Source organism: Alligator mississippiensis, chromosome 1 (genome assembly GCF_030867095.1).
Source record: "Alligator mississippiensis isolate rAllMis1 chromosome 1, rAllMis1, whole genome shotgun sequence".
Lineage (NCBI taxonomy): Eukaryota > Metazoa > Chordata > Crocodylia > Alligatoridae > Alligator > Alligator mississippiensis.
Genome location: NC_081824.1, coordinates 281,041,901 through 281,054,672, shown reverse-complemented (window position 1 = coordinate 281,054,672; position 12,772 = coordinate 281,041,901). Strand labels below are relative to the sequence as shown.

General features: G+C 43.3%; 1 protein-coding gene across 3 annotated transcripts in view; it reads right to left on the bottom strand.

The window, feature by feature from the left end:
- Positions 1-11,929, bottom strand: part of CHODL (chondrolectin) — a 48,506-nt gene extending 36,577 nt beyond the window's left edge. The window contains exon 1 of one of the 3 annotated variants that reach the window (XM_059720655.1): positions 11,674-11,929. In XM_059720655.1, the coding sequence (XP_059576638.1) occupies positions 11,674-11,755 (82 nt within the window). In that variant the 5' untranslated portion in view covers positions 11,756-11,929. The remainder of the gene's footprint in view (positions 1-11,673) is intronic. The other 2 variants (XM_059720654.1, XM_019476533.2) reach the window with 2 other exon arrangements.
- Positions 11,930-12,772: the final 843 nt, after the last annotated feature.

Genomic DNA, 12,772 nt, shown 5'->3' with positions numbered 1-12,772 from the left:
CTGCCTCATCCTCCACCCCTCATTGGGCTGGTGATACAGGCAGGACTGCAGGCTAGGGAGAAGAGGCGTTGCTGTTTCAACTCAGTGACTGCCTGGGGGTGGGTCCAGCCCTGCTCAGCTAGAGCAGACAGCAGCAGCCAAAGCTAGCCTGCCTGTCTTGGGAGGGGGCGTTGCAGGGGCAGTGCAAAGCATCCTGGGATGCTGGGAGACTGAGTTAACTTGAAAGGGGAACTAAGACAAAAGTATGATAGACTGGTTTAACCTAAAATCAGTCAGGTCTGATACTACATTCACTGCAGGTTTATCTTAAATTGGTTTTGGCTGTTTTGAAATTGGTTTATGTACACTGAATTTCTGTCCGGTTTCCAATCACTTATACCTGTTGATGTGTAACTTCTGTCCCTGGCCCTACTGGTAAGTCACAGCTGTACAAGTGGAAGACAGAGAAGATTTTTAACCATAAGGTGTGACTGCTCCAAACTTGAGCTAGCACTAACACAGATCAACATTTGAGTGCTCAAAGTGCAATGTGTAACAGGGCCCAACATGAGCTGGATAACATAAACCAGAGAGAAATCTGCCCTAGAGTGATATAACTTTAAGCCACCTAAAGTATGCTTAAAACTAGTTTCTGGTGTTAAAGTGTGAACAATCCAGGGGTTAAGAGCTCCAAGAGCTCAGGAGCTGCCTAAAATTGATGTGTACCAAGGCCCTTACATTGATGCGTAGCCACATCAGCTATATGTTAGGGTGAACAGCACACCCACCACTCCTCCCCCACTGGCTTGGATCAGGTTCACTGCCCCGCCCCCCCATACCCCAGATCCCTGCTCACTGCTCCCCACCCCTCCTTCCAATGCCTTATTTGTGGCTGCCAGCACTGTCTGTCCTAGGGCAGTAGACAGGGAAGGGTTAACCTGCCTGACCAGCCACTGCTGGGACTGCTGCTGCTCTCTGGGCCAGGCTCAGCCAGAGAACAGCAGCAGGGACTGGGCAGGCAGGTTAATTCTTCCCTGCCTGCTTCCCCAAGACAAACAGCACTGGCAGGTACAAAGTAAGTGAACAGGGAGGGGCAGGAGGGAAGCCCCAGGAGCCATGGGGCGGAAACTGATGGAGCCATGTGAGGCATGGAAGAAACCTGGAGTGGGAGTAGATAAGGGATTCTTACTTTTCAGTCCTCCAGAATCCTGTTGGCCTGAACGTGTGACTGCTCTAAACTTGAGCTAACACCAACAACAACCAACATTTGAGCAGCTCATACTTAAGGCCCTTCAGCATGTAGATTGACTTGTAATGTATGGTAATCATGGTATAAAGACACAATATCATTTAAAAGATGAAGACAAAAAGTGGGAAAACAATGCTGTTCCCTGTTGAAGCAACAGGGAGAACTGAATCCAGATTGGCAAAATATATAGTTGTACAGAATTAAATTTGGCTCTGAGTTCACATCAACACATCCTTTATGGAATGTGAAATAGAATTTTTAATGACAACAATTGGCTGAGATTTCAGTTTTATATAATACAGATTTCCCACATCTAGGCTTCAACCAAATGCTTTATCCCGTCTCTTTATTTCTATAACATCCCTTTGCTTTGTCCAGTGCTCTTTTGGAAAGAGAGAGAGAGATCGAGCTTTTTTGACTCATTTTTATATTATGTTAGGAATGAAGAAGAAAAATGTAAGAATCTGAAAGACAGCTGTTCTCATTATATGGGATCTTCTAATGCCAGTGCTTACTGCCTATGGCACTCAGCCTATACTGACTCATATTGGAATCTGTACTATTGCACCACCAGTACCATTTTCTGCAATACCCAACTGTTCCAGAGATTTTGCCATCCCCATAACAGCATCATATAACCAGCTCAAAGACTGAATAGAATCATTGCACGCAATGACAAGCTAACAGGATAAATCTAGCAAGGAAAGTCTGAATGTTATTGAAGAATACTAAAGAGAATGCATTTTCTGTGTTGTATTCAACCAAAATAAGTCTCTCCTCAAATGTGTATTCTTCTAGATATTGGAACCCATTTACTGGGCACCTTAGAAAAGAGCTATCAAAGGTTTATTGGTTTTGCAAAACTGCACTGGGCTGGGGTTTTTTTTGCAGAACACAAGCCAGGGGACCTTTGTACTGACCAGTTCAGATTCCACTTAGCACATTTCTAGAATTTGGGGGTGTTGCTTATTATAGCACTGGCCTGCCATTGTGTATGATCACAAGTAGCTAGTTTTCCAAGATTCTGGGCATTGAACACACATCCCATATTAGAAGGTGTAAATCTTGTAAAGGCCACTAGTCTTCCACAAGCATTACCAGTAGGGTGACCATATGGAAATCCTGGAAATCAGGACATAATCCAAGACACTGTCCTCCTTTCCTCCCCCATGCTCTTACAAGGCAATGGGGATGGGGTGGCATGCCAGGCAGGCAGCGGTGTCTGCCTGCCCAATTCCAAGGTGCTCTGCACTGCTCTGACTCCCAGCCAAACTCTACCTCATGACCCTGTGTTTCTGGGATGCCCATTATAATTCTCAACAGCCAGATGGAACCAGCCTCTGAAATCCAGGACTGTCCCAGCTAAAACAGGACATATGATCACCCTATATAACAGAAACTATGCCCTCAGAATAAATGAAAAAGTAGACCACTTTGTTTGCTACAATTAGATCCTCAGTAGAGTTGTAGATTGGGACAAATCTAAACCAACATTTAGGGGAGATGGAGATAAGTAGCTTAGTGTTGAATTAAGGGATGGGCTAATCAACAATTTGATGTTCATAATTACACCCATTGGAAAACATACCATTATGATTGCTTGAATCAGTATAAAGTCATTGCTTTGTTAACTAGGAAATAGCTATCCATTTTGTATGAACCAATTAAACAGCTGGAGTCACTGGTTAAACTGTTAAGCCTTTATCAAGAGAAATAGATCTGGTTTTTTCCTAATTGCTTCTTTTCTTGCAGCAGGCAATGTAGATTTGTATTTTATAAACTAAATTAAAGATGTGTATGCTTGTATAAGCATCTGATGCTTAGGAAAGCTTATGCATCTCTGATCTAGTTGGTCTATAAGGTTCATACCTACCCTGCCTTCTGCCTGACTTCAAACTAATACAGATAATATTCCTCTTTCTCTCTCCTTGTTTTTTTTTCTCCCAAACTACTAAAAGCATGGCAGTTTTTCTTCTAAGTGGAAAATGTCTAGTTTGGGCATTAGCTATGCTTCATATGTTTAATATTCCATAAATTAAGAAACTGAAACCCATTCAGCTCTTTCGGTAATAACTGAATATTTCTTACCAGCTGGAGTCACCAGCTGGACTTTGTGGTTATAAATCACAGGACTGATTGTACAGATAGTCATTGCTCTATTTAAGGGCTGTTGTGTGGCTATTCCATGGTAGGGGGATACAGTAACAGGCAAATACTTTCTGAAAGCCTGGGAGCACAGTTCTGATACCACCAGCCTCTTGCAAACTGATACACATGCTCTGTTGATGCTCAGGGAGTAAAAGTCCCCTATGTATGTCCTTTTCCATTTGAAGGAATAACTTCCTAAAATGAGATAATTTAGACCAGTATTTGACTAAGCATAGGTCATGTTCTACATTGAGGGTGATGTGAAGGACTAAACAGGGTGTGGGAGGGTAAAATGGAAACATCTCACTATGTTAATCATTCTCAAAAATCTCAATTTTTTTCTTGGAAAATAAGATTTGTGAATAAACTCTTGAAAAGCATGACCCAAATGTACCCAATGGAAAGATGTCTAAGTCTGCAGAAAGCTTGACACTGCCTCTGATACATGAACTGTTATTTCAGTGGTTCTCAGTGTAGATGTCAGTGGTAATACATTAAATGTCAACACTGTTTATTAAAGCATGTAAGAAATAAGAGGAAGTATAATATGATACAAACATCCACTCAATCTGCTCTGAATGGTGGCTCATGGCATATCTTCACAGAGATGTGACTTATTTTTTATGAAAGGATTTTGGTTGTCAAAATTTGGGAAGTGCTGACTCAAGTCATGATATAAATTCCTATAACAAAGGATACAAATCTCATTATCTGAGCTGGTTAACAAGAAAACACCTGCACATATTAGGATAGGAATTTCTTGTTATAGCGGGGAGACTGACAAAACAGGTCTTTTCCCATCTATCTACCTTAGTGTGACTTAATTATGGAACAGACATTCTAGATGCTTTCAATCAGACATAATATGCCTGTATAATAAGTTGTGTTTGTTATTATGTGGGAAACCTTTGACAGAAACTTCAGAATCCATATAGTTTAAATAATATGTGACAGGCAGAAGGAAAAGGGAATATACTAGTGCCCCTCTCCTGCAGAGAGACACACAGACTTAATTTTATAGACAGAAGTACTGTAGTCTTCCTCACTGGGACTTCTCACCTACATAAACATAACTATATTGTCCAATATCAAGGACAATTTCTCATTCCTTATTTCTGATCTTTTAAGCAAATTGTATGTAACTCTTCAGTCAATAAACTTATTGAGAGTGATCAATCATTCTTCAATATATCTCATATTTCACGAGACCCACCCATCCGTTCTTTTGCATTACTTGACAGTTTTACATTGATTCTTTCCACTTAGTGGCAACTTGTACTGAATGACTTCTGAATTACTTAGACTCTTAGTAATTGGTACTTAGTAAATGAAGATTATTTTTCTCTGTCATGGATTCAAATCAAAATAGTATAGACTGTTATAATCATTTTATACTGGTTTATGGACCTAAAATTCTCCAGGGCATAACATAAACTGGCATGAATTCCCTAGTACTTGCTTTTGTATCTTTGTGTAATCTGAATGCTGTGTAAAATTCAAATGCCTGTCAACTCCCCACTGCATGTGCATGTAATCAGAGTCATGTTTGGTTCATCCAGAAAGCATACAGAAGAAAATATGAATCTGAAACTCTGAGTAACTCAGATAAAAAAGAGAATAAGCATGGCCAAATCAAGGATTTCATAAACCAGGTGTGGGAGCAGTGACCTGTGTGCTGCAGGGGTAGCTGCTTCACCCACTTTTGTGTCCTCTACCCCACCCCTCACATACCAGGGCAGGCATGCCATGGGGGACTTTTTTAAAGTCCTTCGAGCAGGTAAGAACCTTCCTTCCCTCTCCCTCCACCCTGTGCTCTGTTGTAGGTTTCCTCCCTTTCTCTCTCCTTCATGGCTGACCTGGAGAAAGAGCGGGGGTCCAGAGCCACACCTGCCCCACTCCAGCCACACACAGAGGTAGCTAGAAATAACAGCAGCACCAGAGGTTCCATTCTCCCATGCCTGCTCTCAAGTTGTGAGGACTGGGTACAGAGGAAGAACCTGCCCTTTGCTGCCACTGTCCCTAAACTCAACATTTAAAATAAGTTATAATGCTAAGATTTGCTAAGGTAGTAAGATACCCAGCTTCCTCCACACCTTTTAGAAAATTCCAGCTTCCGTGATAAACTAAATACAGATATATAGCAAGAAAGCTACAATTTAGTTAAGGGGTTTGGGTTGTAGCCGTGTTGGTCTAAGGACATAGGCAGACAAGGTTCCTTGGGTGAATTTGATATCTTTTATTAGACCAACCCAAATGGTTGGAGAATAGTCATTAAGCAAGCTTTCGGGTTCAAAAACCCTTCGTCAGGCTAAGGAAGCTTCAGCAGTTGGTGTGTGCTCTTCCTGGATGGAATGAAAAGACAATTTAGTTAATGAATTTGCAAAGTACAGATGGACTAAAGTTCCCCTGGCAACAGCCAAGGCACTGTATTATAAGGTATAATGGGTACTTCCACTAGATCTGACACTCAACTATCCAAAACAGGAGATTTTAGTATTGCTAGTATTATGGTAGCCTGAAGCTACCATAGTTTCACTTATGTATCATAGATATTTACATCAAAGGCATGTAAGATCTTTTCTAAGCTAGGATATTAGCCTTTTTAACGAGTCTATATATTGTTTCAAAATTTCTCTCTCATCTTGAAATCTTGACAAAACAACCAATGGGTATCAGCATTTATATAAATATCTTGCATAAAACCTAAGCAGACCAAATTCAAATCTGATATAATTAGGCCACTGAAATAAGTAAAATTGATTGAACTCTGTAAGCACTAGCCTTACATCGATTCATTCCATTATTCAGTATAAGAATATGCAGTTTAAAGTAACTAGCTTCTCTAAGCACCATCTATAAAATACTGTGTTTCAGATGAACAGGTCATAAACTACACAAACGAATAAAAACTACACAGTCATAAAGATACTTAAATGACCCTAGAATTTAAGAGCAGCTATGTTGTTTCAGCCTCTGCTGGATGTTAGTTTTTTCTTCACTTAGTAAATGCTTTAATATAGCCAATTATTTCCCATCTAAATAGATATATCTATTGCTTTAAAATACTGTAATAGTATAAAATCTACTAAAACACACACTGCCATAATCAAGAAAAATATCGCTATTAAAAAGCAAACATAAAATGACAGCAAACAGCAGTCATTAAGGTATAATGGCTATGATTAATACATAGGTTGCTAAATGGTTAGTAATAAGATTAGCCTGTTTCTTTCCTGCCCAATAGATACTTAAAGTAATTGCATCTCTGCAAACTGCATTATCATCACTTCATGTTCTTTATGATGTCATGAGATAGCAATGCAGACTATGTAATACTCAGCAGTTTTTTTTTCCTGGCCCTACTTCGTTATTTTCTTTAAGAATATCTTCTCTGTCAATGCTAGACATTCTGACATTAGCTCCTGTAATCATAGCTCACAAAAATTTCTATACATCTGCATTAAAAAGTGAGGTTCATTTGCAGTATTTTTTTTCAATAATTCAGAAATCAAAAATAATGATGGCTGATAATGTCACCAAAGTGTCAAATATCTGCTTAAAAATAAGCCAATTGATATTCTTTATCTAACTGGATCTTATTCACAAATTGATCTGTTGGCAAGAAAATAAGGGAAGTTAAATGGAAAAGGAAAAGCTAAACAAAACTGAAAAGCCTAAACTAAGTAGAATCATAGAAAATTAAGGTTGGAAGGGACCTGAGGAGGTCTTCTAGTCTAAGCCTCTGTTCCAAACAGGATGACCCCCAACTACATCAACCCAGCCAAAGCTTTGTCTAGCCAGGTCTTAAAAACCTCCAAGGAAGGAGACTCCACAGCTTCTCTGGGTAACCTGTTCCAGTGTTTTACTACCCTCCTAATGAGAGAGTTTTTCCTAATATCTAGCCCAAAAAATAACTTGCAAGACATTTTTAAAAGCTGAGCAGTCTTTTCTATGATCTTCTATCACTTGCACCAAAATGGTAAGGGTAACTGTATCTTTCTGTCTTTGCCATTTATTTCAGCTACTTTGCTGAAATTGTGTAATGATAGGAGTCAATGGGATCTTCCTACTGTCTTCTGGGTATAATGGGTCAAGTCCATAATGAGGAATATGCTCTATTTTAGTTTTAAGAAGATGTAGCCAGTTTAGGAAAGGGGTGGGTAGATGAGGTATTCACAATTTTTTAAGAATACAGGTTCATTAAAAATGTAAATGAGAAACTTTCTTCTTTCCTTTTCTCACCTCTAACTAAAGTTTTAAGCCAAACTGTTGCTGTTCATGGATAAATGTACCAGGTAAGAAGGCAAAGAATGGCAGAGAGAGCCCTACACCCACCTTTATCAGTGGTTCTGTTGACGAGGGTGTTTTGGCATTACCAGTAGTACCAGGCACTTCCAAGTCTTTGCAGTATGGTAAGAATGCGGCCTCTTCCAAAGACACTTCTTTTTCATCAAAAAAGAAGCACTCTGTGCCTCTCTGTACTGATCACTGCTGTTTTGTACAGTTTCTTGGTTATATATTCAACAGTCCAACCAAGCTGTAGCCAATGAAGCCCCAAAACATCCCTGAATGAGCTTCTTTTCTGCTTCAAAAACTGTTCTGTACTTGTTAGCCAAATACACCCTAGTGTACCATGATAAGGCCAATAAGAGACTAATTGTGTGCTTAAAAAATGATGTCTAGCATCTGTGGCTTCGAAAAATTAAAGTCTTACTTGGAATCTAACAAAGTTTGAGCCACAATCCAAATACATACGTACCCTAGATTGACTTAAAAACTGATATTCATGCAGATAGGCCTTTATAAACTGAAGTCACAAATATCATTAAATGAGTGAAAACTGTGTTCAAATCTCCTTAAATCAAGTATGAGAAACTCACTGTTAGAAGTTCAACACAAAATGGAGACTTGCAAACGTTAAACAGAATGACAGTTATTCATTTCCCAATGGCACCTATAATAAGCGCACACAGACATTTAGTTATAAAAACACATAGAGGTTCTTAGCCCAGCTCTGTGTCTAAGATACAAAGTTAGATGGTGCAGTTCAGTATGCACTTTAGATGAAGGTGTCTTTCCAAATATACAAAGCATGTCAGTGTATGTCTTGTTTCTTGAAACAAATAACATAAAAGAACAGTTTGAGTCAAGGTTCTCAATACATATGCCATCACTGCAATAGCCGAGGGAAGTCATTTTTAATGCTCTGGAATTGTTGTATAAACACACCATCTTATCTGCTTGCACAAAGCATTATGTATATAACTACTGTAACAAAGAAGTGTAGGCAAGTATGCATATACTTTTGAAGCAAAGGGAACCTGTGAGCTAGGTTTTGTATTCCTTGTGTATTCCATTGACTTCAACTTTGAGGACCTAATCTGAAGCCAACTGGAATTAATGGCATATTTTCCTGCAAATTCAGCGACTTCTGGATCAGACACTGGGTCTGTGAGGAATGCAAGAGGGGATCCTAAAACTAAACCCACATTTCAATTAGGACTGTCTCCCTCTTGCTTTTTAGATATTTGTCATGAAGCAGCATATCAGATAAATGAAAATGGAGCTGTATAGCCTGTATAATTAAGATATATGACATTAAAGTTGTATTACTTTATTGTATTATGACAAGAAGAAAAAATTCTCCATAGTTAACAGTGCTTAAATATTAGTCATAAAAAGTGTGGCGACAGGTACTTATTATCCTTTTAAAATCATTTACTCTAACATACAAACTTAGAAATGTTCTGTAGGTTAGCCTCAACTCGAAAGAAATAGCTTGTCCTCATGTTGCACTGAAAGAAGTCTTAAGAAATGCCAAGTTAAGACATGATAGTGGTTTGGTGATCTAAGTTTTCATTTCTGAAGATAAGAAATTGAATTTTTGTGACTGTAATTGTAATGAGTTTGCCAGTTTAGATTTAGTGCTACCTGACCATTATACACATGAGGAAAATATAGTTAAAATAAACAATATTTTTTTGATCAGAAGATACACAGCAGATATAAGAGGTGAATTTCAGACAGAGGAGAAAATTGTACACATTCCATACAATACATCCAACTGTAGTAGTTCTAACAGTCTCATGTTTTTGGGCAAATGAAAACTAATCCTTAAATGCACACTTCCATTCTCTTCCTCCATAGTAAAAACAGACACAATTATCACAAAATCTTCCAGACTAACTAAATAAAAAACTTCAAGAGATATTATTCTGTTTCTGTAGCCGGTCTTATCACTGATTAACTTCTCCTGTTTTTCCTTTAACAAAAACGGTCCATCTTTTAGCAGTTCTGCCAGTAGAATACCAGGTAACAGACATATTAGCACACTTTTCACTTAAAAAATAAGTTTTTCTGCTGTTATGCCATTGTCTCAGTTTTAGAGATTTACATTTTAAAGGTGACTATTTCACTTAAAACAATAGGACTTAAAAAAAAAAAAAAGTCTTACTGGGTAACTTGCCACTCAAAAAGCAAGGAAGCGATGCACCTTACAGACTAGTGAAAGAGAGAGAGAGCACGCAAAAGCTTTTGCTGATTTGAGTTCACTTCATCGGATTGTGTCTTTTCACAGTATCTGATAAAGCGAACTCAGATTCCCAAAAGCTTCTTCTTTCTCTGTGTATAGAATCATGAGGGTTCGAAGGGATCTCAGGAGGTCATCTAATCCAAACCCTTGCTCAAAGCAACTGGATCAGCCCCACCAAGGCTCTGTCTACCTGGGTCTTAAATCTTAAACTATAAAGGTGCTCTTGATCTATAAGGTACACTCTACCATGCCTTCTGCCTGACTTCAGACCAACACTCAGACCAACACTGCCAACTCTCTCTCTCTCTGCACTTGAAACTCAGCAAATGAGAGGGGCAAATAAACCTCAAGGAGGAGGAGGAACTGACTGCCATAGGTCAAAAGGCGGGGGACCCAACCAAAAAAAGAGAATGAGGCAGCTGTAAGCCACAACAAATTGTTTGGGTGCCAGCATTCCTCCAGCTGTAGCCAAGTGCGAACAGTGACCCACCACAGGGGTTGGGGTTAAATTTCCCATTGCCCATTCCCTAACCTCTCAGCCTGTCCCACCGTTCCCTAGAGCTGCTGTTAGATAGGCCAAAGCACAGAAGCATGGACGGCCAAATATAGGTCTCTTTGCCCCCTGAAAAGGGGGTGGAGGGGTGGGTTCTAGTTACAAGGCACTGGGTGGGAATTGACCCAAGCAGCCAGGTCCTCTCACTTGGCCATCACGGTGCTTTAGCAAGAGTCATAAACTCCTAGCAACGAGGGTTGGAAAGGACCTCAGGAGAGCATCTAGTCTATCCCCCTGCTCCAAGCAGGACCATCCCCAACTAGATCATCCCATTTGGCTAGCTGGGTCTTAAAAACCTCCAAGGATGGAGATGCCACAGCCTGACCGGGCAGCCTGTTCTGGCACTTTGCTAGTGAGAAAGTTTTTCCTAACATCCAACCTAAACTTCCCTCACTGCACAGTTACAAAAAAGAGGAACCTCCACAGGCCATCTAATCCAGGCCCTGCACCCAAGGCAGCTCCATCCCTATCCAAACCATCAACTAAACCCTGCATAAGGCAATGGGGACAAGCAAGGGTCAGGATGGGTGCCAGGAGCCAGCTAAGGGCACCTCCTCTCCCCAGGAAGAGGCACTGAGTGCCCATCCTGCCCCCCACATCCCTACTATGCAGGGGAAGGTGGTCGCTTCTCAAGTGCACTGGAGGGCTCGGCCCCACCAGCCCCCTCATGGGACCCCCATGAGGGGCTCCTTCCCACAGGGAGCTGGAGGAGGGGTCCCCATGAGGGGCTGGGGGATCCCCTCCTCCAGCTCCCTATAGGGACCCCATGAGGGGCTCTTGGGAAGCTGTAGGGCGGATCCCCCCATGGGGACCCTCCCCCTCCAGCTCCCCATGGGGAGGAGCCCCTCATGGGGTCCCCATGGGGAGCTGGAAGGGGGATTCCCATCCCCCCCAGCCCCTCATGGGGACCCTCTTAGCATGCCATGGGGACCCCCTCCAGCTCCCCATGAGCATCCCCTAGTATGCCATGGGGACCTCCTCTTGCTCCACATGAGGACCCCCCCAGCCCCTCATGGGGATCCCCCCCTGAGCTTCCCATGAGGAGCCCCCTCCAGTCCCTCGTGGAGATCCCCACGAGCTACCCATGGGGACACCCCTCCAGCCCCTCATGGGCCCCTCCCCTCCAGCCCGCTATGGTGCCCCCCTCGCATGCCATGAGGACCCCCTCCAGCTCCCTGCCGGGGCCCCCGCAGCCCCCCGCGCCACACTCACCGCTGAGCACGCGGAGGCAGAGGCCGGCGGGCGCGCAGAGCAGCGCGGCGCCCAGCACGAGCGGCAGCGGTCCCGCGCCCATGGCGGCGGCGCCCCCTCACAGCAGCCGCGCCGCGCCCTGGCCCGCGCACATGTCCCGGTGCTGCTACCGGGGACGGCGACTCGCTGGCCCGCACCCCCTCCTGGCCCGGCCCGGCCCGTCCCGTCCAGTCCCGCTGCGCCTCGGCTCGGCTCCACTCTGCCACAGAGAGGCTGCGGCGGCGACGGCTGCTTATATAGCCCGCCCGGGCGGCTGTGCTCGGCCAGGAGCAGCCCCAGCCTATCGCTTCGTGCTGGCGCGGAGCGCAGCCCCCTCCCCTCGCACCCCCGCCTCTCCGCAGCTCCTTCCCTGCGCCAGCCGCCCCTCCAGCCCTGCCACCACCGCATGAGGCAGCTGTGGAGGGGCATCCCCCCCCCCCCCCCACACACAGCATCACCTAACTGGGGCTTCACACCCTTGGGTGCTTTCCAGTGTGAGGATGCCTCCAGCACTGCAACGGGCTTGCAACCTATTTGGGGGGTGGGCGTAGATATTAGGACAGACTGTCACTAGGAGGGTAGTAAAGCACCCGCGGAGGCTCCTGGGTGAGGCGGTGGACTCTCCATCCACGGAGGTAGGCCAAGCCTTGTATGGGGTGGTTTAGTTGGCATGGTCCTGCTTGGAGCAGGGGTTGGACTACACCAGTGGTTTTCAACGTTTTTTGTACCAGGACCCATTTGTAAACATCGAAGGCCAGTCCCGACCTAGTGCCCCCCACTCCCAACCCACTGCCCCTAATATCCAACCCTCTGGTGTGTGGGGCGGGGGGTCCAAGCAGCCAGGGAAAAGCCCACGTTGTTTTCCTTTCCTTTAAAAGAGAATCCATTTGAAACCTTTGTTCGTGACCCTTTCATATATTCTTGTGACCCGCTTTTGGGTTCCAACCCATGGGTTGAGAAACACTGGACTAGACCTTCTGAGGTCCCTTCCAACCCTCTATGACTCTAAGATGAGGGAACAGGCTGCAGGGGTACTCTAGTGTGGCAGGGTGGGCTTTCTGTTTTCTTCCTACGTAAAGAT